Source organism: Rhinoraja longicauda, chromosome 20 (genome assembly GCF_053455715.1).
Source record: "Rhinoraja longicauda isolate Sanriku21f chromosome 20, sRhiLon1.1, whole genome shotgun sequence".
NCBI classification, from domain to species: domain Eukaryota; kingdom Metazoa; phylum Chordata; class Chondrichthyes; order Rajiformes; family Arhynchobatidae; genus Rhinoraja; species Rhinoraja longicauda.
In genome coordinates, this window is record NC_135972.1 from 22,711,313 (window position 1) to 22,737,353 (window position 26,041).

The 26,041-nt window shown below is 46.7% G+C and overlaps 1 protein-coding gene across 2 annotated transcripts in view; it reads left to right on the forward strand.

Annotated features, from left to right (window-relative positions):
* The window catches only part of dcn (decorin), a 39,829-nt gene extending 15,384 nt beyond the window's left edge, over positions 1 to 24,445 (forward strand). For both annotated transcript variants that reach the window (XM_078416589.1, XM_078416590.1), the window contains exons 2-8: positions 890 to 1,103; positions 10,754 to 10,866; positions 17,843 to 18,056; positions 18,586 to 18,699; positions 20,315 to 20,408; positions 22,529 to 22,667; positions 24,166 to 24,445. In XM_078416589.1, the coding sequence (XP_078272715.1) occupies positions 920 to 1,103; positions 10,754 to 10,866; positions 17,843 to 18,056; positions 18,586 to 18,699; positions 20,315 to 20,408; positions 22,529 to 22,667; positions 24,166 to 24,360 (1,053 nt within the window). In that variant the 5' untranslated portion in view covers positions 890 to 919 and the 3' untranslated portion in view covers positions 24,361 to 24,445. The remainder of the gene's footprint in view (positions 1 to 889; positions 1,104 to 10,753; positions 10,867 to 17,842; positions 18,057 to 18,585; positions 18,700 to 20,314; positions 20,409 to 22,528; positions 22,668 to 24,165) is intronic.
* Positions 24,446 to 26,041: the final 1,596 nt, after the last annotated feature.

Here is a 26,041-nt window from a genome sequence, read left to right on the forward strand (position 1 = left end):
AAAGAAACATACAGTGGCAGGCAGCCAAACACAACGGCGCGGCCATCTTGAACAAAATGTTTAACTAAAGCAGAATGGTGTCCCGCAGCCGCGCCGCACCAGGCGATGGAAGGCCCCGCGGCCGAGCCGCACCGGGCGCTGTTCAGTCCCACGGCCGAGCCGCGCCGGGCGATGGAAGGCCCCGCGGCCGAGCCGCACCGGGCGCTGTTCAGTCCCGCGGCCGAGCCGCGCCGGGCGATGGAAGGCCCCGCGGAAGAGACCTAAAAAAAAAAGAAAGATTTCCCCCACCCATCCCCCCCCCCCCCATCAATCTTGCCACAGGTGTGTGTGTGTGTGTGTGGGGGGGGGGGGGGGGGAGCGGAGCACCCGGAGAAACCCCATGCGGTCACGGGGAGAACGTACAAGCTCTGTACAGACAGCACCCGAGGTCGGTCATGGCTCATCTATCCTTCCCTCTCAACCCCATTCTCCTGCATTCTCGTACCAATGGCTGCAATGAGGTGGATTGGGGATTTGGAATCAAGCCTATGGATTAGGTACCCTAGCCTATGGATTAACTGTTCAGTAGCCTGTTAACTGAGGGGAAGAAGGTGTTCCTGAGTGGGGTGGTGCGTACTTTCAGGTTTCTGTGCCATTTGCCGGGCGGGAATGAATGAATAGTGAATGAGAGTCACCCCTGACTCTCAGTCTGGAGAAGGGTCTCGACCCCAAATGTCACCAATTCCTTTTCTCCCGAGATACTGCCTGGCCCGCTGCGTTGCTCCAGCATTTTGTGTCTATCTTCGAATGGAAGGACATGTAAAGGTGGGAGGAGATGCATGCGGTCCAGACATTGTACCTGCTGTACACGCGACATCTCACCGTCATGTGTCCTTCTTCTATTCTCCAGGTGAAGCTGCCGTGGTACTAGGGATCAGCCATGCGTGTGATCGTATCCTTGGCCTTCCTCCTGGCCGTCGGCTGGGCCAAGCCTTTCCAACAGTCCGGCTTCCTTGACTTCATGCTGGAGGACGAAGGCTCGGCGTTTCTCCCTGAGATTGATGTGCCCATGTGCCCGTTTGGCTGCCAGTGCCATCTGCGGGTGGTGCAGTGCTCCGACCTGGGTGAGCTGTGTTACCTCATAACGTTCATTCATTCATAGCTTCATAAGTTACAGGAGCAGAATTTGGCCATTCTGCCCATCAACTCTACTCCACCATTCAATCACGGCTGATCTATCTTTCCCCCTCAACCCCATTCTCCTGCCTTCTCCCCATAACCCCCGACAATTTTACTAATCAAAAATTTGTCAATCTCCGCCTTCAAAATATCCATCGGCTTGGCCTCCACTACCTTCTGCGGCAATGAATTCCACAGATTCGCCACCTTCTGGCTAAACAAATTCCTCCTCATCTCCTTTCTAAAGGTACGTCCTTCTATTCCGAAGCTGTGCCCTCTGGTCCTACACTCTCACACTAGTGGAAACATCTTCTCCACATTCATTCTATCCAAGACCTTTCCGGCCCCTCCTTTAATCCGGACAAAATTATGAGAGCACTCTTGAAACCCATTATCCAGTGATTTGGACCAGTTTAACATGTGTCTGAGTTGGGGTGTGCCGTAGCCAACTGCGAAAGCAAGAGTTTTTGTTGCAGTAGGGTTTTGCAGTAGGCCCATTGTCATAGATTCATACAGCACGAAAACAGGCCCTTCGGCCAAACTTGCCCATGCTGAACAATATGCCCGATCTACACTAGCCCCACCGACTTGTGTTTGGCACATATCTCACTAAACCTGTCTTATCCTTGTACCTATCCAATTGTTTTTTACATTTTTTAAACATTGTGACAGTACCTGCCTCAACTACCTCCACCAGCAGCTTATTCCATACACCCCCCACCCTTAGTGTAAAAACGTTGGCACTCGGGATCCTGTTAAATCTTTCCACCGTCACCTTAAACCCATGTCCTCGGGTTCTTGATTCTCCTACTCTGGGTAAAAGACTGCATTTTCCCTCTCTATTCCCCTCATTATCTTGTGCACCTCTAGCAAAGCAAAATCTGAATCAGTCTGTTAGATGGAAGCAATGTGTTTCAACCCCATAGTGTTCTTCCCCATTTAGGTTGGTTGTTATCCAATGTGTTTCAACAACCAACCTAAATGGGGAAGAACGCTATTTTGCATCCGTGGAATTTTGGAGAAGATTCTGCCGCACGTGGGGGGCTCACGGGAGGTAAAGACCATAGCGGATGAATAGGGGAAGTAGAACAGGGAGATAGGCAGGATGGGACTATCGCCGGAAGCTGAGAGCCTCGGTGAGCAGATGGTTGACTAAGCAAGAATGTAACCGTAGAATGAATGAAGTCTGCTTCGTGCGTGTCACGTCACGGAGAGATGCTGCCCGACCCACTGAGTTAGCACCCGGTAGATTCACTAGAAGGGATTCCCTTGATTGCCAAGGATAGACGCAAAGTGCTGGAGTAACTCAGCGGGTCAGGCAGCATCCCTGGAGACAAAAGGATGGGCGACGTTTCAGATCGGGACCCTTCTACAGACTTGCTATTATTCCCATCCTTCTTCAGAGACGCTGCCTGACCCGCCGAGTTACTCCAGCACTTTGCGTCTATCTTTGGTCTAAACCAACACTTCCTTACTGTGACACAAAAGCCAAAGTAGCTGTGAAGACCCAAAAGGAGACCAACAGTCTAAAGCAGAGTGGAGGAGTTAGTGCAAGAGGACTAGAGGCAGCAAGCAGATTCACCGAAAGCTGATTAATTCAAACAAGCTCTTGCTGCTTTAGTTCCATGACTTCATTTCAGCTAAAATATCAGATGTGCAGGAAATTGCTTAGCTCCGAGTTCTTATTTCATTGCTCTCTGATGTTCCCTTGGCACATCACTCCTGCTGCAAATGTTTCCACCAGAACTCTTGGACCCGCCATTCCACCCGTTTGCAGAGCAGTTCCATTCCAAGATGATGGATTTTCTTGTGCTTGTTGCAACAAAGGGTGTGTGTGCGGGTGGAAAATTTCCTTATTCTGCTTACCCAGTGAGAACATCGGCCTTTGTTAAAGGAAGCTGGAGTTAAAGGAAGACGCAGAGTGCTGGAGTATCTCAGCGGGTCAGGCAACATCATAGGCAACGTTTCGGGTCAGGACCCTTCTTCAGACTGACTGTGAGGGTGGGGGTGGGAGGGGGAGTTGGGGGGGTGAAGAAAGCTGGAAGAGAGGAGGGGCAGGACAAAGCCTGGAAGGTAATATGCCAAGAATGAAGATGGGTCCCAACCCGAAACATCACCCATCTTTTTCTTCCAGAGATGCTGCCTGACCTGCTGAGTTACTCCAGCACTTTGTGCCCATCTTAGGTAATATGCCAATGCAGGTGAGCAGGGATTTTAGAGAGGCAGATTGTTGGATAAAGACCAGAGGTGAAAAGGAAGAAGGTTGTGAGACAAAAGGATCGAAAGTGTTGGGAATTGTGAAGCTAGAGGAGGGAATGTCGGTTGATTCGTAAAATGGTAATCCAAATCCAAACAGTAAATGGATTTGCCGTTTACAGAGAAAATCCAGTCAATTTGGATGACTGGGCCACGACTACCTATTGACTCCTGCTTCCCTCTGATTGAAATTCAGAAAGGAGCTAATTATGAACAGTTTTTGGAAAATGGGCATTGCCTTAAAGTCATGGAAGAGCAATCTACAAGTTGGATTGCACAGTTGTGCATGTGCACAGCACAGCAAACAAAGAATGAATGGAGCAATTTTAACCCAATAAGTGTGCAAAGAAGATTTAAGAGGATGTTGCCAGGTCTCGAGGGCCCGAGATATAGAGAGTTCAAGCAAGCTAGGACTTCATTCCTTGGAGTGCCGGAGTCAGGGGGGTGATCTTGTAGAAGTGAATAAGATGATGAGAGGGAATAGATAGGATGAATGCACAGTCTTTCACCCAGTATTGAGTATAGAAATTTAGGAAGTCCTGTTGCAGTTATATAAGGCATTGATGAGGCCACATTTAATGTATTGGCTTTCCATTAGGTTTTTGGAAATATGTTGTCAAGCTGGAAAGGGCGCAGAGAAGTTTTACAAAGATGTAAGGGCGTGAGCTATTGGGAGAGGTTGAGCAGGCTAGGATTTTATTCCTTGGAGTGCAGGAGGGTGAGGGGTGATCCTACAGAAGTGTATAAGATTATGAGGGGAATGCATAGGCTAAATGCACAGAGTCTTTTACCCAGAGTAGGGGAATCTAGAACCAGAGGACATAGGTTAAGGTGAGGAGGGAAAGATTTAATAGGAACCTGAGTGGCAATTATTTTTACACGCAGGGTGGTGGGTGTGTGGAACGAGGAGGTAGTTGAGGCAGCTACTATCAAAACGTTTAAAAGACATTTAGACATGGAATGATTGCTGGAGGAGATTTCTGGAGAATGGTTCGTTTTAAAAAAAATAAAGGAAGAGCTCATTAAAATTATGTTTCACGTTTTTTTTCATTGTCTTCACTTTAAAAGGGTTTTGCTAAAATTCTCTCACTTTTAACTCAGTCAATTAATTTATAAGTTCATAAGTTAGTGGAACAGAATTTAGGCTATTCGGCCCATCAGATCTACTCCGCCATTCAATCATGGCTGATCTATTTAGGAAAAGTTTAGAGGAATATGGATTTGTGGGACTAGTGCAGATGGGGTTTGTTGGTTGACGAGGGCAAGTTGGGCTGAAGGGCTGGTTTCCATGCTGCATGGCTCCATGATTCCTTGTTGCCTCAAACCTTGCTTAGCAACGGAGAATAAACTCAATGAGGATTTAAGACTGGAAGAGGAAGGGTCTCGACCCGAAACGTCACCCATTCCTTCTCTCCAGAGGTGCTGCCTGCCCGCTGAGTTACTCCAGCATTTTGTGTCTACCCTCGATTTAAACCAGCATCTGCAGTTCTTTCCTACACAGAGGAATACATTTGGTCTCGTCAAATCCAGGGTATCTTACCCGTGGAGTTTCATTAAAAGCTTTCCCCCAACTGGCCGAACCCTGCTGCTTTCCAAAGATAGACACAAAATGCTGGAGTAACTCAGTTGGTCAGGGGAAAAGGAATAGGTGACCTTTCGGGTCAGAAAGTCTGAAGAAGGGCTCCCACCCGAAACATTAGAATTCCTTTTTCTCCAGAGATGCTGCCTTATCTGCCAAGTTACTCCAGCATTTTGTGCCTATCGTCAATATAAACCAACACCTACAGTTCTTTCCTACACATTTTGCCTGCTGCTACCAAATGGTGAAATGCCTCGATAAAGAGGACGTGGAGAAGATGCTTCCACTGGTGGGAGAGTCTAGACCAGAGGCTCAGAGCCTCAGAATAAAAGGACGTACCTTTGGAAAAGAGATGAGGAGAAATGTCTTTAGTCAGACGGTGGTGAATCTGTGGAATTCATTGCTACAGACGGCTGTGAGGGCCATCGATAGATATTTTTTAGGCTGAGACTGACAGATTCTTGAATAGTGTGGATGTCAAGGGTTATGAGGAAATGGCAGGAGAATGGGGTTGAAAGATAGATCAGCCATGATTGAATGGCGGAGTAGATCTGATGGGCCGAATGGCCTAAATTCTGTTCCACTAACTTATGAACCTATGAATGAATGAACTTTCCCTCTCTGACACAGAATTTAACTGAGTTAAGTGAGAGAATTTTAGCAGAACCTTTTTAAAGTGAAGACACGACGAAAAAAAGCCGTGAAGCATAATTTTAAAGAGCTCTTCCTTTATTTTTTTTAAAACGAACCAGTCTCCAGAAATCTCCTCCAGCTATCATTCCGAGTTGACTTGCGGTGTGAGCCATCAGTCCAGGGGTTGGACACATCTGTCTGTGATTGTCAGCTCACACGGGCACCCCTCTGACCTTCTGGACCCAAGAAAACCTCCCAGTCGAAAGTGACTGACAAGTCGTTTGTAAAGTCTCTTCGCATGGCCCTGTGATGTGGTGTGCTCTGTGTCAGTGCTGTGTGGAATGAGTGGTTTAGATTAGCTGCAACATGATTTGTTTAGTCTTTGTCAGTTCCAGGCTCAACAAATCCAAAGCTGTTCTGGCTTCTCATTTAGTGAACTCATCCATACTTCAGCTGCCTGCATCCTGACAAGGGCCCACATCTACTTAGTCATCATTAACCTACATTGACTTGTGCCTTAAACATTCCAGCACTTCTTTTAGGCTTTGGTCTTTAGAGATACAGTGCGGACACAAGCCCTTCGGCCCACCGAGATCGTGCCGACCAACAATCACCCTTTAGACTTTAGAGGTACAGTGCAGAAACAGGCCCTTGGGCCCACCGAATCCACACAGACCGGCGATCACCCTGTACACTTGCACAATCCTACACACTAGAGGCAATTTACACTTCACAGAAGCCATTTAACCTACAAACCTGTATGTCCCTGCAGTGTGTGAGGGACCCGGAGCACCTGGAGAAAACCCACGCTGTCACAAGGAGAACGTGCAAACTCTGTATAGACAGCACGCCTGGTCAGGATTGAACCCGGATCTCTGGCGCTGTGAGGCAGCAACTCTACCACTGCACTGTGTCTCTGTATAAAGTCTAAAGGGACAGTATTATTGCTTATCGTTCTACACAGGATCTGATAAGAATTAAATTAATTAAGTTAGTAAATGGCAAGTAGCAGCAGTGGGAGGAATTCCCCGTTGTTGAATCAGGAATGATGCTCCATCTACACTAGTTCCACCTGCCCGCGCTTGGCCAATATCCCTCTAAATCTTTCCCATCCATGTACCTGTCCAAATGGGTTTTCTCCGGGTGCTCCAGTTTCCTCTGCCATTCCAAAGGCGTGCAGGTTTGTAGGTTAATTGGCTTTGGTAAAAATTTCACGCTCATGTGTGTAGGACAGTGTTGGTGTACAGGGTGATTGCTGGTTGTCACTGCCTCGTGGGTCGAAGGGCCTGTTTCCGCGCTGTTTCACTAAAAGTCTTAAAGAGGTTTTTTTTAGAAACAATGGGCTGAAAATTTGGCACTCTTTAAATCACTGAAAAATGTTACCCTGGTTCAACAGGTTAGCCACAGACACACCTGTGCTTAGTCCTAGTTTAGCAACACCTTTGCTCTTCTCTGTGTAAGATGGGGGTCTCGTTTAAGACCAGTCTTGGTCATGCTAGCCCCCTCTTCCTTGAAAGTGGCATAACAGGTAGATCGGGTGGTCAAAAAGGTTTTTGGCACATTGGCCTTCATCAGTGAGAGTATTGAGTATAAAAGTTGGGAAGTCATGTTGCACATATACGACGTTGGCGAGGCCACGTTTAGAGTATTGTGTTCAATTTAGGGGAACCTTGTTATGGGAAAGATGTTGTTATGCTGGAAAACGAGAAGATTTCTGAGGATATTGCCAGGACTCAAGCTATAGGGAGATTGTGTAGGCTAGGACTCTATTTCTTGGAGCGCAGGAGGATGAGAGGTGATCTTGTAGAGGTATACAAAATCATGAGAGGAATAGATCGGGTAAATGCATAGAGTCTCTTGCCTTGAGAAGGGGAATCGAGAACCGGAGGACATAGGTTTAAGGTGAGGGGGGAAAGATTTAATAGGAACCTGAGGGGTAACTTTTTCACACAGAGTGGTGGATGTATGGAACGAGCTGCCAGAGGTGTAAGTTGAGGCAGGGATAATCGCAACATTTAAGAACCATTTAGACAGGTATATGGATAGGACATATCCCTTTAGAGGGATATGGGCCAAATGCAGGGAAGTGGAACTAGTGTAGAAGGGGTTGGTTGGTGTGGGCAAGTTAGGCAGAAGAATTGTTTCCACACTTTATGACTCTCACTCCAGGCAAGTAGTGCATTTATTCAGCTACCTCTGGCAATCATGTGAAGATTCCCAGTGGAGTTGCCCAGTCTTTCTGATGCCAGGTTCCCTCCAATAAAGCAGCTAGTTTTAATTGGCAAGCCCAGATTTATAGCTCCAGGCTCCAGACTAAGGGAAGCAGGCGGCTCACCTCAACTTAAGTCAGACTCTCGCCAAGTCTAGGAAATGCAGGATTTCTATTGATGTGTCTCACTGAATGCTAACTCCAGATCAGAGGTTTCTTCAGGATATGATAGAATCCTAGACCCAGCTTCGATCCTGACTACGGGTGCTGTCAGTATGGAGTTTGTACGTTCTCCCTGTGACCGCGTGGGTTTTCTCCAGGTGCTCCGGTTTTCTCCCACATTGTAAAGACGTGCAGGTTTGTAGGTTAATTCGCTTCTGTAAATTGTAAATTTGTTCCTGTTGTGCAGGATGGTGCTAGCTCACTGGTCAGAGCGGACTCAGTGGGCTGAAGGGCCTGTTTCCCCACTACATCTCTGAAGTCTAAAGTCTCTAAAGTCTAAAGTTGTACAGCAGGGAAACTGGCCCTTCCGCCCATCTTGTCCATGCCCAACAAGTTAGCATATTGGGTTCATCCCACCTCCCTCCCCCTATGGCCCATATCCCTCTAAACCCTTCCTATCCATATATCTGTCCAAAAGTCTTTTAGAAGCTATTAGGTTCATGTAATTGTATCTGTTTCTACAGGCACTTCAGGATAAATAACAGTGGGATAAATACTTTACTTATGGCTAAATTATGGCTAATTCTGCAACTTTCACATCCACGCCCTACACACTCGATTTGAGAAAACCCACGCGGTCGCAGGGAGAATGTACAATTCCCGTACAGACAGCTCCCGTAGTCAGGATTGAACCCGGGTCTCTGGTGCCCCCGTGAGACAGCGGCACTACCCGCTGCACCTCTGTGCGTTCCCTGACTCGATTAGAGGTGGCGCTCAGTCCGCCTTGGCCTACGCCATCTCCCAGTAACCAAACATTCTACCTCCCCTGCCCAGTCCCACACTGACCATTCTGCCACCCACTGTCAGTGAGGCCAAATGCCCAAATTGGAGGAACAGCATCTCAAATTTCGCTTGGGCAGCTTCCAACCCAGCGGTATGAATATTGATTTCTCTAACTTCAAGTAGCCCTTGCATCTCCTCTCTCTCTGACCTTCCCCCACCCTAGCCGTTGTACTAGTTTCATTGTCGTCCTGCTGAGTTTTACTGTTTGTATTACTCGTTATCACCTTCCCCACAGCCAACAATGGACCATTGTGGGCTCCACCTTTCCTTGATCATCATTGCTGGCTTTGATATCTTTCATTCATTTGTCCTGTATCTTTTCATACCTCTAGTTTCCCTCTCTCCTGACTCTCAGTCTGAAGAAAGGTCTCAACACAAATCAATTCCTTTTCTCCAGAGATGCCGCCTGACCCGCTGGGTTACTCCAGCTTTTTGTGTCCATCTTCTTGTGTGGAGCTGAATGGCCTGTTACTTTTCTAAAAGTTTCTCAAACACTTTGTCAATGGTTTATGGCGGCCGTTTAATTTGTTGGCTGTTAATCTATTTGACATTCGTTCCTGCGGCTGTTTGTCACATCTGCGTTGCATTAAGTAAATTATACATTGTCAGGAATGGAACAAAACGCTTCAAGACACATTTTTTTTTCTCTTTGAGGGAGAAATGGGGTGATTTTTTTTTTTGTTCTACATCTGATAAATGTCTTGCCCAAAAGTGTCACATTGAAAGAACCTCTTCGAAATCGCCAATCAAACTCTTGTTCAGTCTCAGCGCTGTGAGACAGAAGATTACCATGCAGATAGCGTACAGCACTGGGAACATCTGCCTGCCTGCGGCCAAAATAAATCAGACCATTCCATGAATCTGCATTCTGAAATGTGATGTGGAGAAGATTGGCAGTTCTCGAGGCAATAATTCTTCCCTGTGCTTTTCGGACTTTAGACTTTAGATATGCAGCGCAGAAACAGGCACTTCGACCCACCGAGTCCGTGCCGACCATCTAATCACCCTGTACGCCAGAGCCCTATCCGACACACTAGGGACAATTTACCTACTAGGGACAATTTACAATTTTTACCGAAACCAATTAACCTACAAACCTTTAGTTTAGTTTAGAGATACAGAACGGAAACAGGCCCACCGACTCCACGCCGACCAGCGATCACCCCATATACTAGCACCATCCTACACACTAGGGACAATATACATGTTTTAACTGAAGCCAATTAACCTGCAAAACTGCCCTTCTTTGGAGTGTGGAAGGAAACCAGGGCACCCGGAGAATACCCACACGGTCACCAGGGTGAACGTAAAAACGTCATCCCGAGAGCACCCGCAGTCAGGAACGAACCCGGGTCTCTGACACTGTAAGGCAGCAACTCTACCGCTGCGCCACTATGCCATTTTTACAGTAGAGCCATTGCCTCAGAGTACCTTTAGAAAGATGAGGTGAATTTCTTTAGTCAGAGGGTGGTGAATATGTGGAATTCATTGCCATAGACGACCGTGGAGGCCACATCAATAGATATGTTTAAGGTGGAGATTATTAGATTCTTGATTAGTGAGGGTGTCAGGGATTACGGGGAGAAGGCACGGCTGATTTATCTTTCCCTCTCAACCCGTTCTCCTGCCTTCTCCCCGTAACCCCGACACCTTCTTCTACCGGCCTTGCTCCTCGCGTCCGCCGTCTCTGGTCTTCGGGGGCCGAGCAGGGGCCAGCTTGGCGGTTCCCCCTACAGGCCGTGGCCCACCAGGTCTTTGTTGCGTCCGGGCCGAGAGGCCCACTGGGCGATTGGGCCTACAATCTTCGGACTTGAGCCGCCGGAGTAACTTCTGTCATTCTTTCGTCCAATGTGCAAGGATTTCTAAGCAGTCCTTTTTTTAAAGATTTTCTTTTAACCTTGTTCCCGAACCAGGTCTCACCAAAGTACCAGAGAATATTCCCAAAGACACCACGCTGCTTGACCTGCAGAACAACAAGATCACAGAGCTGAAGGAAAATGACTTCAAGAACCTGAAGAACCTTCACGTAAGTTGGTGGGTAACGTTGGCCGGGGTTTCATCCCTGAGGTGATCTTGGAGATCCGGTTGACTCCACATGTCAACGGCAGGGTTGAGATCTCAGCTCTTCACCTTGAACTTGCCTCATTCAGGCCCTGCTCCAGATTCTGGTGACAGTTTAGTTTATTATTGTCATATTATTATTATTGTCATTTGCACCGAGATACAGTTATTAGTTTATTATTATTATTAGTTTATTATTGTCATTTGCACCGAGATGCAGTGAAAAGCTTTTTTGCTGTGCGCTATCCAGTCAGATACAGGATAAAGGGCATTACGTTTAGTGCAAGATAACGTCCAGTAAAGTCCGATTAAAGATAGTTCAAAGGTTTCCAATGTGAGAGATGAAAGATAGAAACAAATTGCTGGAGTAACTCAGTGGGTCAGGCAACACCTCTGGCGAAAAGGAATATATGATGTTTCGGGTCGAGACCCTTTTTCAGACTCCAGTCTAAAGAAGGGTCTAGGCTCGAAACGTCACTTGACCTGACCCGCTGAGTTACTCCAGCATTTTGTGTCTATCATCAGTATAAACCAGCATCTGCAGCTCCTTCTGTCACGTTTCGTGCAAGATAAAGTCCAGTAAAGTGCGATTAAAGATAGCCCAGGGGTCTCCAATGAGGTAGATGGAAGGTCAGGACTGCTCTCGAGATGGTGACAGGATGGTTCAGTTGCCTGAGGCCCAGGCTAACATTCACATGGAATAACAATGTGTAAAGTTGCAGCGACAGCACAAGAATCGTAACTTGGCTTCAAATGAATCTGGGAATAAAATGTCGGGATCTGGAAGAGTGATTCTGGAAGTGCTCACTTTCTCTGGTTCACCAAAACACTTCTTGGAATGTTTTTACCAAAGTCTTTAACCTATGGAACTCACTACCCCAAACCGTCAGAGACTCCTCCTCACTCACCACATTCAAAACATCACTGAAGTCTCACCTCTTCAGCACTGCCTTCAACCACTGAAGGTCACCTCACCTTCTGTCTCCTTTCTCTGTTCGTTTACTTATTTATCTATTTATTCACTTCTCTATGTTCTAGAAATCCCTGTAAAGCGTCTTTGAGTGTTTGAAAAGCGCTATATAAATGTAATGCATTATTATTATTATTATTAAATATGCAGGTTGGAATTTATGTCCCTTTGGGTTTAGAAGAATGTAGGGGGGGGTCAAAGGTTTATTGGCACAGAACAGGAGGCTGGTCATTTGGCCCATCATGTGGTTACTAGTTGTTAAACGTTAATAAGCTCCAGCCCCATTTATCAGGTCTTGGTCATTAACCTGTAGGCAGCAGCACTTTCAAGTGCGTGAGCAAGCACTTTATAGGGGGGCATTTGATTGATTGGTTGAAAGATATGGCATGGAAACGGGCCTTTTGGATCAGGAATCTGAACCGTCTCCTCCCGTCTACCTCACTGGAAACCATTGAACAATCTTTAATCTGACTTATAAGAAAATAACTGCAGATGCTGGTACAAATCGATTTATTCACAAAATGCTGGAGTAACTCAGCAGGTCAGGCAGCATCTCGGGAGAGAAGGAATGGGTGACGTTTCGGGTCGAGACCCTTCTTCAGACTTTATAATCTGACTTTATTGGACTTTATCTTGTATTAAATGTTATTCCCTTTATCCTGTATCAGTACACTGTAGATGGCTTGATTGTAATCATGTATAGTCTTTCCGCTGACTGGATAGCACGCAGCAAACAGCTTTCTACTGTACCTCGGTACATGCGACAATAATAACCTAAACTGAACTGAGTCCACGTCAACCATCAATTACCCATTCACACAAGCATGATGTTATCGCATGTTCTCATCCACTCCCTGTGCACTAGGTGCAATTTTGCAGAGGGCCAATAAACCGACAAATCTGCACGTCTTTGTTGAAAGTGGGAGGAAACCCCGGAGTTCTGGAAGAAGTGTGTAAACCACACAGACAGCGCCCGAGGTCAGGATTGAACCCGGCTCTCTGACACCATGAGGCAGCAGCTCCACCAGCTGCACCGCTGGGTCTTGATGAGAGTTGCTGCCTCTGCCATTGAAACTGAGTTCTTCCAGGGGTTTGTAGGGTTGAACCTGACAGTCCACTTCCTCAGGGTCGATCTGAGATCTGTGGTCTTTGAGGAAGGAAGTGGACGCGCGTATTAGTTACTCCAGCATTTTGTGTCTATCTTCGGAGTAAATCTTTGGAATTCTGTAATCCAGACAGCTGTGGAGTTAAAGGTAAAACAGATAAGTCATAGGGGCAGAAGTAGGCCATTCCACTCTTCGAATTTATTACGTAGGAAGGAACTGCAGATGCTGGTTTACACCGAAGATAGACGCAAAATGCTGGAGTAAGTCAGTGGGTCAGGCAGCACCACTGGAGAAAAGGAATTGGTGACGTTTCGGGTCGAGACCCTTCCTCAGACTCGGGAAGGAAACTAGTGTGAACGAGTGATCAGAGGTCGGTGTGGACGGTGGGCCGAAAGGCTTATTTCTATGCTGTATTTTTCAATCAATTCAATCAAAATTCAATCAAAGTGGGCTTGAAGTGAAGATGAGCCAATATTTTACTTGGTGAAGGAGCAGGGTGAAAGAAGCTTATGGCCAATTGGTCTTATGGACTGAAGCAGCTTCAACTTATTTTTTTATTGGTCTGTCCTCGACAAAGGTTATCAAAGCCAAAGTACGTGTTATTTCCAAAACGTCTGTCTCCTTCAGCTGAAGGTACCAAAACCACAAGTGGTGTCAGTGTTGCGTGTGGTCGCCAGGTCTGGACTCACTGGGAGAGGCTTCATCACAAGGTCTTTTGCCGCCAACCACTGTTCAGGCAAAACAGGTCCTTCCCTTACCTCCAGTGATTTTATTGGTGTCAAACCAAAGTATTCACAGGAACTATAAAAAAAACACTGTTGGCTTGAATTGTGATGTAGGATTGGATTAACGTTGAGTTCTGTTTCTGAGAACTAAATTTTGGACGTGGATATTTTCCTCTAAAAGTGGGTTATGTTTGGAAGTGGAAAATAGTCACAGGATAAATTTCTAACCTTTTATTTTTAACATGGCTCCATTCTGATGGTGTTTCGTCCAGACGTTGCTGACTGCAGGATCAAGTTTAAATTCATGGAAACACTGGCATGGTTTTGCAGAGTTAGCAACCTTGAAATGCTTAAACCACATGGGGCGTCCACAGCAGTAGAGCTGCTGCCTCACAGCGCCAGAGACCCGAGTTCGATCCTGACTACGGGTGCTGCCTGTATGGAGTTTGTACTTTCTCCCCGTGACTGCCTGGGTTTTCCCCGGGTGCTCCGGTTTCCTCCCACACTCCAAGGATGTACAGGTTTGTAGGTTAATTGGCTTGGTAAAATTATAAATTGTCCCTAGTGTGAAGGATAGTGCTGGTGTACGGGGTGAACGCTGGTTGGCACGGACGCGGTGGGCCGAAGTATGGAAACAGGCCCTTCGGCCCATCGAGTCCATGCCAACCAGCGATCCCACACACTAAGACTGAGGCAACAACTCTACCGCTGTGCCACCATGCCGCCCAGTTTTACCCTATCAAAGTAATTCCCCCTTCCTCGCTCTCCCTGCCCTTAACAAGCTTATTTACTCTCCTTCCCTGTTCTGACGAAGAATCATTGAACCGAAAACATTGACTTTGTTTCTCTTCCCACAGACGCTGTCTGACCTGCTGGATTATTTTTCTATTTTCATTTTAGATTTCCAACATCTGCAGTTTATTTTGATTTTCAAATATTTTCGGAGACTTGTCAAACACAATTTAGTTTTCATAAATCTTGTGACTCTGCTCAATTCCATGATTATTTTCCAAGTGCTCTGTTATTTCTTCCTTTGTTAAGAGATTCCAGCGTTTTGTCTACGATTAATGGCAGGCTAACTGGTCCGTACTTCAGAAACAAGGAGCTGCAGATGCTGGTTTACACAAAAAGATACAAAGTGCTGGAGTAACTCAGTCAGTCAGGCAGCGTCTCTGGAGAATATGGAAAGGTTACATTTAGGGTTGGGACCCTTCGTCAGACTGATCCCATCTCCAGGGATGCTGTCTGACCTGCTGAGTTACTCCAGCACTTTATATCTTTTTGTGTAGACCAGCATCTGCAGTTCCTTGTTTGTGAATGATAAATAGTCAATTTTCTGTTTTATCCCTCTTGGTCTTCATGTCTTAAATTGTGAGCTTAATTTAGTTTATTTTTGTCACGTGCACCAAGGTACAGTGAAAAGCTTTTTGTTGCATGCTATCTAGTCAGCTACCCAGTGGATGGCTTTTTGTTGCATGCTATCTAGTCAGCTACCCAGTGGATGGCTTTTTGTTGCATGCTATCTAGTCAGCTACCCAGTGGATGGCTTTTTGTTGCATGCTATCTAGTCAGCTACCCAGTGGATGGCTTTTTGTTGCATGCTATCTAGTCAGCTACCCAGTGGATGGCTTTTTGTTGCATGCTATCTAGTCAGCTACCCAGTGGATGGCTTTTTGTTGCATGCTATCTAGTCAGCTACCCAGTGGATGGCTCAATTGTAATCATGTGCAATGCTTTCTCTGGCTGGCTAGCACGCAACAAAAAAGCTTTTTGCTGTACCTCAGTACACCTGACAATAATAAACGAAACTAAATCTGTTACTAGAATCTTTAGGAGAATTTAAGAGTTGACATTTCGGGTCGAGACCCTTCTTTAGACGAAGGACCTGAGTGAAATTCAAGACTCAAGAGTGTTTTACTCGTTGAAATTTAGAAGGATGAGGGGGGACCTCATTGAAACTTATTGAAGAGTGAAAGGCTTGGACAGAATGGTTGTGGAGAGGACGTTTCCACTAGTGGGAGAGCCTAGGACCAGAGGCCAAAGCCTCAGAATAAAAGGATGTTCCTTTATAAAGGCAATGAGGAGGAATTTCTTTAGTCAGAGGGTGGTGAATCTGTGGAATTCATTGCCACAGACGGCTGTGGAGGGCAAGTTATTGGGTAGTTTTAAGGTGGAGATTGACAAATTCTTGATTTGTACGGTGGTCAGGGGTTATGGGGGGAAGGCAGGAGAATGGGGTTGAGAAGGAAAGATAGATCGGCCATGATTGAATGGCGGAGTAGTGTCGATGGGCTGAATGGCCTAATTCTGCTTCTATGACTTATGGATCTTATGGACCTGAAACATCACCAATTCATTTTTTCAAGATCCACTGAGTTACTCCAGCATTTTGGGTGTATCCTTGATGTAAACAAGAATCTGCGGTTTCTTCCTACACACTAATCTTTATGACGTTACCACAGAGGGAACCAGTGACCTCATCTGAAGTTTATTAGGGAAGCCTTGGCTGCGGGGAGTACATTAGAAAAATGAAAGACAAAATGTTAATAGTTTATAACCGTATTAGAGGAAGATATAATCAGTTGTGTTCAGTGGTCTCATAGAGTCATACAGTGTGTAAACCGGCCTTTCTGCCCAACTTGCCCACACCGACCAACATGTCCCATTTACACTAGTCCTACATGCCTGCGTTTGGCCCATATCCCTCCAAACCTGTACTAACCATCTACCTGTGTAGGAAGGAACTGCAGATGCTGGTTTAAACCAAAGATAGACACAAAATGCTGGAGTAACTCAGCGGGACATGCAGCAACTCTGGAGAGAAGGAATGGGTGACGTTTCGGGTCGAGACCCTTCTTCAGACCCGATCTGAAGAAGGGTCTCGACCCGAAACATCACCCACTCCTTCTCTCCAGAGATGCTGCCTGTCCTGCTGAGCTACTCCAGCATTTTGTGTCTATCCATGTACCTGTCGAATTGTTTCTTAAACTTTGCAATAGTCCCTGCCAAAACTACCTCCTCTGGCAGCTTGTTCCATAAACCCACCACCCTTAGATTCCTATAAAATCTTTCCTCCTTACACCTTAAATGTATGTCCTCTGGTTCCCGATTCCCTTACTCTGGGCAAGAGTCTCTGGGCTGCTACCCGATCTATTCCTCTCATGATTTTATACACCTCTATAAGATCACTCCTCATCCTCCTGCGCTCCAAGGAATAGTCCCAGCCTGCTCAACCTATCCCTATAGCTCAGGCCCTCGAGTCCTGGCAACATCCTTGTTCTTTTAGAATGAACAGCAGTTACATTTTTATGATGGTCTAAATTTCACCCAGATGATACTGAAGAGGATGTACAAACATCTCAAAGGTCGATTCATTCGGAGATTATTTTTTATTGGAGAATGCAAATTATTTTTTCCAAGGGATGTCTAAAATGGTAATTGTAAACATAATTGGCACAATTCTTTGAAAGTCCTCACTTCTGGTTTTAATTAATACATTCTAACTGGGTATCCAGCAGGTTTTGAAATGGGAGCATTGACAGTTGAAGGTGGCAAACTATTACTGGAGAACTTGCCTGGCCAAACAAAGCTCTTGTATCTGGAGAGTGCAAGAAATCACAGAGACTTGTGGACGCCGCCCAGACCATTACACAAACCTTCCATTGACTCCATCCACACTTCACACTGTCTTGGCAAGGCCACCAGCATAATTAAGGACCAGTCTCACCCCTGGACACTCCCTCTTCTCCCCTCTCCCCTCAGGCAAGAGTTACTGAAATGTGAAAACGCACACCTCCAGATTCAGGGATAGTCTCTTCCCAGTTGTTATCAGGCAACTGAACCATCCTCTCACCAACTAGTGAATGGTACTTAGCTATTATTGATCTCATTGGAGACCCTCATTCTATCTTTAATCGGACCTTACTGGACTTTATCTTGCACTAAACATTATTCTCTTTATCCTGTATCTGTACATTGTGGATGGCTTGATTGTAATCATGTATTGTCTTTCCACTGACTGGATAGCATTCAACAAATACTTTACACTGTAACCTCGGTACACGTGACAATAAACTAAACTAAACTAAACTAGGTTGGCTTGCTGAGAGTTATTTTGAAGGCTCTCTTTTTCTTTTCTAGGCCTTGATCCTGGTTAACAACAAGATCGGCACGGTGCATCCCAAAGCCTTTGCCCCTCTGGTGAAGTTGCAGAGACTTTACCTGTCCAAGAACCTGCTGAAAGAGATCCCGGCAAACATGCCTCCCTCACTTCAGGAACTACGCATCCACGAGAACGAGATCACCAAAGTGAAGAAGCATGCTTTTGACAACTTGTCGCAGGTGTACGCCTTAGGTATATCGCATCTCTGTTACGCTCGTCCAGGCCCCGAACTAAGCTTTAGCTTAGTTTAGAGATAGTGCGTGGAAACAGGCTCTTCACCCCACCGAGCCCGCGCTGACCAGCCATCACCCCGTACACTAGCACTATCCGACACACTAGGGACAATTTATAATTTTACCGAAGCCAAAATAACCTACAAACCTGTACGTCTTTGGAATGTGGGAGGAGTCTGGAGCACCTGGGGAAAGCCCACGCAGTCACAGGGAGAACGTGCAAACACCGTACAAACAGCACCTGTAGTCAGGATCGAAGCCGAGTCCCTGACGCTGTGAGGCAGCAACTCTACCGCTGTGCCACCATGCACCAGAGAGCTCAGGGACCTGCCCGTCTTTTAATACGTATGTGGTGTGGGTAATGCAGCTCCACGGAGAAAGAGCAGAGGGGTAGTTCAAGGAGCTAGCATGGGTATGATGGGCCCAACTGCCTCCTGTGAGATTCCATGTCTATAATGTTTCTTTTCAATTCTGTCCCCCCCCCACAGAAATGGGCGGCAATCCCCTGAAGAACTCCGGTATTGACAGTGGTGCGTTCAAAGGGCTGAAGAAGCTTTCCTTTATGCGTATGTCGGACACAGCCCTCACTGCCATCCCCAAAGGTAACGACTTAACGAAGCAGTAAAGTTCGTACGTTCATAAGTCATACGAGCAGAATTAGGCCACACGGCCCATCGAGTCTACTCTGCCATTCAATCATGGCTGATCTATCTTTCCCTCTCAGTTAGAAGGGGCCGGACAAAACATGGCCGGCAACAGATGACCTCGGGCCAGGGGGTTCCCTGATAGGCAGATTGTTTGACAAAGGTTAAATACATAAGCAGGTGTGAGCCCAAAAGGAATACATCAGTTGTTCAGTGTAAAGCTAGTTAAAGGAGTTTTGGTGGGGTGGAGTGGGAGGGGAGAAACTGGTGCAAAAGTTCATAAGATCATGTCATAGGAGCAGAATTAGGCCACTCGTCCCATCGAGTCTACTCTGCCATTCAATCATGACCGATCTACCTTTCCCTCTCAACCCCATTCTCCTGCCTTCTCCCTGTAATCTTTGACTCCCTTCCTAATCGAGAATCTTAAAATAGGGTGTCGACCTAAAATGTCACCTTGTAGCGCGTCGATAAAGGCAAGGAGCCAGGTATTTCGGGAAGGTATATTTTATTGTATCGTGGGTATCAGACGGGTCTAGTCTGCCGGAATGGCTTGGCGCCCAAACCTTGTCCTTATATACCTGAGCCCAGGACCGCCTCCCGGGACTGGTCCATTCCCGTGCCGAGGGGTCGGTAGTAGTATGGCCCGACCCTTGGGAGCCGCCACAGTACCCCCCCCCCCCCCCCCCCCGACGTAAAAATGGTAGTTTCATTGAAATTAGTGTTATATTTTTTATGTTATTCACATTTTAAACTTTAAATCTATTTCCTAGGGAGGGATGGAGGGGGGAGGGGGAGAGAAGGGGGGAGGAAGGGGGATAAGGGGGGTTGAGGGCGATGGAGTGGGGGGGAGAGAAAGGGGGGAGGGGGGAGGGGGGGAGGGAGGGGGAGGATGGAGGGAGGTGGGGGAGGGGGAGGGGGGTAGGAGAGGGTGCTGCACCAATGCAGGAGAGGTTTGGGCCCAATGGGTCCACTTGATCTAGTAGTTTGCTAAAGTTCTTAATTTTGTTTAAAGATACAGCCCACAGAGTCCACACCGACCATTGATCACCCGTTCACACTAGTTCTAGTATTTTTAATACAGGTTCTTGATTAGTACGGGTGTCAAAGGTTACGGGGAGAAGGCAGGAGAGTGAGGTTGTGAGGGAAAGATAGATCAGCCATGATTGAATGGTGGAGTAGACGATGGGCCAAATGGCCTAATTCTGCTCTTATGTCTTACGAACTTACTATTGTTCGTTTTTATTAAGCAACAGCATTAAATAATTGCACGCTATCTTTTATGGTAAACAGTAGTGTCACAGCAGTTCAAGTATCCATATTGCTCCTGCCAACAGTCCCACTTGGCGGAGTAGACTCGGTGGGCCAAATGGCCCAATTCTGCTCCTATGCCTCATGGACTCCTCCAGCTGAGATCCCACCACTCCTAAGCAGGGAAGTGCGGGAGTGTGGAATCTCCCAAGCCCGGAATATATTGGGCAAAAGTTTATGGCTGAACACTTTGTTCTCCCAGGTTTTTTAGAGTTGCACCTAATTCATTTTGAGTGATTTCTTTCCCCAACCACCCAACTAGATCTTCCGAGCTCCCTGTCTGAAATCCATCTCGATGGTAATAAAATCAATCGGGTGAAAGCCGATTCATTGAAGGGTCTCCACAACTTGGTCAGGTAAGCTGTAACTCCAGCGCATTGTCTATGTGTGTCCACTGATCTACTGTACCAAGTGATTCTTCCAACTTTCACTCACTGTTGGTTTGGCTTTTAATATTGTACAAGTCCACCACCGATTTTCCAGCAATTGGTGTTCCGGCACCTCCTTGAATCTGGACAAAATTACGAGAAAACACTTGAAATCCCCCCCGCCCCCCAGAAATCCCCCTGAAAATGTGGTGCCTAAACCGGATGAGGCGGCCGATCTCGACACCATTGGGATTTCCGCGGCCTATCGGCGGGTCGAATTTGCCCACTGCGTCCGGGGCTCTGGAACTCTGGCCAGGCCGGAGCAGGCAGATCCGTTCCCACAGCCGACGTCCGCGGCCAACTTTGCGGCCCGGTGTCTTGGCCCACCGACGCCATGACCTCTGTTTGTCCGGTAAAACGGCGAACACGGCAAGGGTCTGGAACCAACAAGGCCGGGAAATCGGTGGAGAACCTGTACTATATTGTCTTCTGTACATCTTCTCTTCCCAGTCAGTAACCTTCGTGAAATACAAAGAGTACAGCACAGAAACGGGCCCTTCGGCCCACAATGTTCGTGCCAGACGTGATGCCAAGATAAACTAATCTCATCTGCCTATACATGATCCATATCCCTCCTGACAAAGGGGAGAGGTGAAAATTAGACAAAGGGGTGTCGGATAAGGAGAGAAGAGGAGGAATCAAATATAAAGCTGGAGGAAGGGAGATAAATTGAAGGGGGCAGGGGAGGGGTATACAGGAGATTATTTATGTTATCGAGCTGTTAATTTGATACGGTGTGATCAATTAGCTTGAACTGGATCTTGATTTTGATGGACAGGCAATGTAAGGGTAAGTAAGAAGCACAATCTCTAACAACAGTCGAGGAATCCGTACTCTAATATGTGAAGGACTGAAGACCAGGTCACATACTGCCAGTTTAGCCTAATTGACCGAGCTACAGTGAAACGCTTTTGTTGTCTATCATGATTGCAATCGAGCCATCCACGATGAAGTGAATAACATATAGTCCAAGATAAAGTCTAATTTTAAATAGTCCGAGGGTCTCCAATGATGTAGACGGTAGCTCAGAACCGCACTCTAGTTGTTGATGGGATGGTTTAACAACTAAAGAGCAGTCCTAAGCTACCATGTATTGAAAAAAATCTGTCTACCAAGTTTATATCTATATACTAAAAATCTCGTTTGTTTGTTTGTTTGTGATCGAACTTCAGCCAAAATGGTACATGTTAGCATGACAATTTTAGGCCCACCTTACTCACCATGGTCACTTTAGTGATAATGCAAGTAGTTTTATTGAAATCGGTGTTATATTTTTAAAGTTATTCACATTTTAAAGTTTAAAAGGAGGGGAGGAGGGAGGGAGGGGGGGAGGGGGGAGTGGGAGAGAAGGGAGGGGAGGGGGAGGGAGGGGGGAAGGGGGGAGTGGGAGAGAAGGGATGGGAGGGGGGGTTGAGGAGAGAGGGGAGGGGGGGAGGACAGGGTGCTGCACCAATGCAGGAGAGGTTTAGGCCCAACGGGTCCACTTGGTCTAGTATATGCCTAAAGATTTTTTTTTTTTTTTTTTATATCAAAAAATACTTTATTCAAGTAATAAATATCATTTACAAAACATCTTTTTTAAACAAACCCATCCGACATTTCCGGAGGTTACATATTCAATACAGGCATTTACTTAGACATTTACATACATTTACATACATATCCCTTATTTGGAGGGGCGTCTCTCTCCACCACACCCTGCCCCCCATGTCCAGCAGCGGAAGGACCCTAGACTGTGGTCCTCCCCCATAGGGCCTTGGCGTTGGCTGCACCGAGCTTCAGAGCGTCCCTCAGCACGTCCCTCAGTCTGCAGTGGGCCAGTCGGCAACATTCCTTGACGGACAGCTCGCTCCGCTGGGAGGTCAACAAGGATCGGGCAGACCAAAGAGCGTCTTTCACCGAGTTGATGAGATCACGGGTACCCTGTTGTCATCAGGTCCTAAGTTCCCAGTGAGAGTAGATACTCAATGACAATAGACTCTTGGTTATCAACCTGTAAGCCATGGCGACGTGCTCAGTGTTGGGTTAATTGACTCCCATCATTGCAGGTTGGGTCTGAGCTTCAATGAGATTGTCTCTGTGGACAACGGGTCCCTGGAGAACGCTCCGTACCTGAGAGAACTCCACATGGACAACAACGCCCTGCTCAAGGTCCCTGCTGGCTTGGCTGACCACCGATACATACAGGTACATGGACCTCCCGCTCCGCGATGAGTGCGTTGTCTATCGTGCACAGTAGATCTGGCTAACCGCCCACTTTATCCACTGATCATTGTAAGATATACATCTTTGGAGTCATGCAGCACCGGAACAGGCCCTTGGGTCCACAATGTTAACATGGACGGTTAAGCATCCATCGAAGATGTACACAAAATGCTGAACGAACTCAGTGGGTCAGGTGGCATCTCTGCAGAAAAGGAATAGGTGATCTTTCGGGTCGAGATGCTTTTTCAGACTGACTCGCTGAGTTACTCCAGCATTTTGTGTCAATCTTTGGTGTAAACCAGCATCTGCAGTTCCTTCCCACACGTTATGTATCCATCTGCACTAACACCATTTGCTAACACATGGTCTATTGCCTACTATCAATGGTTCAATGATTTTTTTATTATCAAGGTACAGTGAAATACTTTAGCACCAGGCAAAATCACAATCTCCCGGTTAGCACAAAATGTACAGAACAGCCCGCTGAGTCCATATGCAAGTCTTGTGCCATATGCAAGTCATACACCGATGAACCAAAACATTATGACCTGATCAACCAAAACATTATGACCTGATGAGCCAGAACATTATGACCACCTGCCTAATACGCTGTTGGTCCTCCGTGTGCAGCCCCATATGCAGCAGGGTGCGATGCACTGTGTTTTGTGACACATTCCTCCCGTGACCACCATTAAACTTTTCTGTGACTTGTGCCACAGTAGACTTTCTGTCGGTTTGGACCAGATGGGATAGCCTTCGTTGCCCTCGCGCATCGATGAGCCTTTTGCGCCCAAAACCCTGTCGCCGGTTTGTGGTTTGTCCGTCCTCGAACCACTTTCAGTAGGTACTCACCACTGCTGACTGGGAGCACCCCACAAGCCTTGCCATTTCAGAGATGTTCCGACCCAGTCGTCTGGCCATAACGATTTGGCCCTTGTCAAAGTCGCTCAGGTCTTTACTCCTGCCCATTTATCCTGCATCCAACACATCAACATCAAGAACTGACTGTTCACTTGCTGCCTAATATATCCGACCCCTTGACAGGTGCCATTGTAACAAGATAATCAATGTTATTCGCTTTACCTGTCAGTGGTCATAATGTTTTGGCTCATCGGTGTATGTCTTGGATATGCAAATGCTCATCCAAATACTGCTTAATGTTTAGTTTTAGTTTAGTTCAGAGATGCAGTGCGGAAACAGGATCTTTGGCCCATCGAATCCACGCTGACTAATGATCACCTGTACACGAGACCTGTTCCCACGCTGTAACCCTAAACTGAACTAAACTAAACTAAACTACAGTAAATGCCATTCATTTAAAATATAGGTGAATGCAAGAACACGAGTGAAATAATGATCTGATGTTGTTTACGTTGTAACACAAGATCCAGCAGTGAACAGTCCAGAAGCAAACAAGACGTATAACACGGCCTGTATTTCTTTTCACTGATTATCGTTTGCCTTCCCTTCTCACCCGCAGGTAGTTTACCTCCACAACAACTTCATCACGTCCGTGAGCACCAACGACTTCTGCGGCCAGGATTACTACGCCAAGAAGAACCTGTACTCAGGGATAAGCCTCTTCAACAACCCTGTCCCTTACTGGGAGATCCAGCCGATCACATTCCGCTGCGCCATGAACCGGGCAGCTATCCAGCTCGGCAACTTTAAGTAAACCGCTCTCCCGCCCCATCGTCTGCGAGAGGAAACGCCACGGGAAGCGCTGGGTACCTCTCGCACGGTCCTTTTGAAGAGGGGGAAGGGAGGGAAGGGAGGGAGGGAAGGGAAGGGAATTTCCCAAGAACTATCCGTAGGTTCAAGCCTGGCTTAATTCCAAAGGACAGATGCTACTAAACTCTCCATTATTCAAAAATAGGTATAGAAACTTGCATAACCTCAAGCCTCATGCTCTTGCCCGTCAGCGTACTCGAACGCGCACACACACGTGTCTCATGCGGCTCGATTGCGGCCTATCGCCCGCTGGTAATTTATTGCCCCTGGTGTGATGATCTCTGTATCCCATGACTCCTCTTGGCCCTAACCCGGGACAGTGAACCATTTATCATCAGATTTCATCATAGTTTGAAGCAGCAACTGCGGCAGATTTGTAACGGCAACCTGTAGAAATTCTCCTGAGCTTGTTTGGCAGTGGAAGCCTTGGTGTGTGTGCTGGAAGGGGAGGGAGCCGGGGACTTTGACTGTTGATTTGTTTTGTAAACTCTATGTATCATAAACAGCATGTTGGTGCTTGTACATCCAAACTGATACCAAGACTAAATATATTGTAAGCTGAAGGCTGTTTGATTCATTTATTTCAAGATGGATTCTTAAACTGGAGCTCATATGTTCACATGTTCACAAGTCATAGGAGCAGAAGTAGGCCATTTGGCCCACCTAGTCTACTTCACCATTCGATCATGGCTGGTCTAGAAAGAAACACTGAACACCTCCGCATAACACGGCGAATGCAGCACCGGAGACCCAGATCTCAGGCGACGGAGTTCCCTGATAGGCAGATGGTTGGACAAGGATTAGATATAGAAGCAGGTGTGAGCCACAAAGAAATGATTTCAAGACAGTCCAAGAGTCTCCAATGAGGTAGGTGGTAGGTTAGGACCACACTGTAGTTGATATCTGGAAAGAAACTGTCCATGAATCTAGGAACAATATGTTGTTACAGTCTGGAAAATGTGTGAGGTAATTTCAAAGAGTGATGATTTAAATTGAGTGTAATCTCGGCTGTAAACTAAACACCGTGTAAGGGGGAGACAGGGGATATATGTCTATATTACAAGAGACTCAAAAGGACACAAGGCGGCATCTCTGGAAAACATAGATCCATTTTCTCCAGGGACGTTGGACAGTTTACAACCCAACAGTATAAATGATGAATTCTCTAATTTTAAGTAACTTGTCACATCCCGCCTCTCACCCCCCCTTGTCCCCTTCCTCCACCCTAGTCATTTAATCAGTTCTCCACATTGTATTCCTCTTGAGGTCCTGGCCTATTCTCGCCTCCAAGCTCTTCACCCACACCCCCCACAACCTAATTTTAACACAAAGGGTGGTGGGTGTATGGAACGAGCTGCCGGAGGAAGTAGTTGAGACAGGTACTATCACAACTTTGAAGAAACATTTTAGACAGGTACAAGGATACGACCGGCTTAGAGGGATATGGGCCAAACGCTGGCAGGTGGGACTAGTGTAAATGGGACTTGTTGGTGAGTGCGGGTAAGGTGGGCCGAAGGGCCTGATTCCACGCTCTACGACTCTATGACTCAATCGCTCAGGCGATGTTTTAAAACTCATCTCTTCAAATGTGAATCTCACTGTGAAAATGACTAAAACAGCGCCAT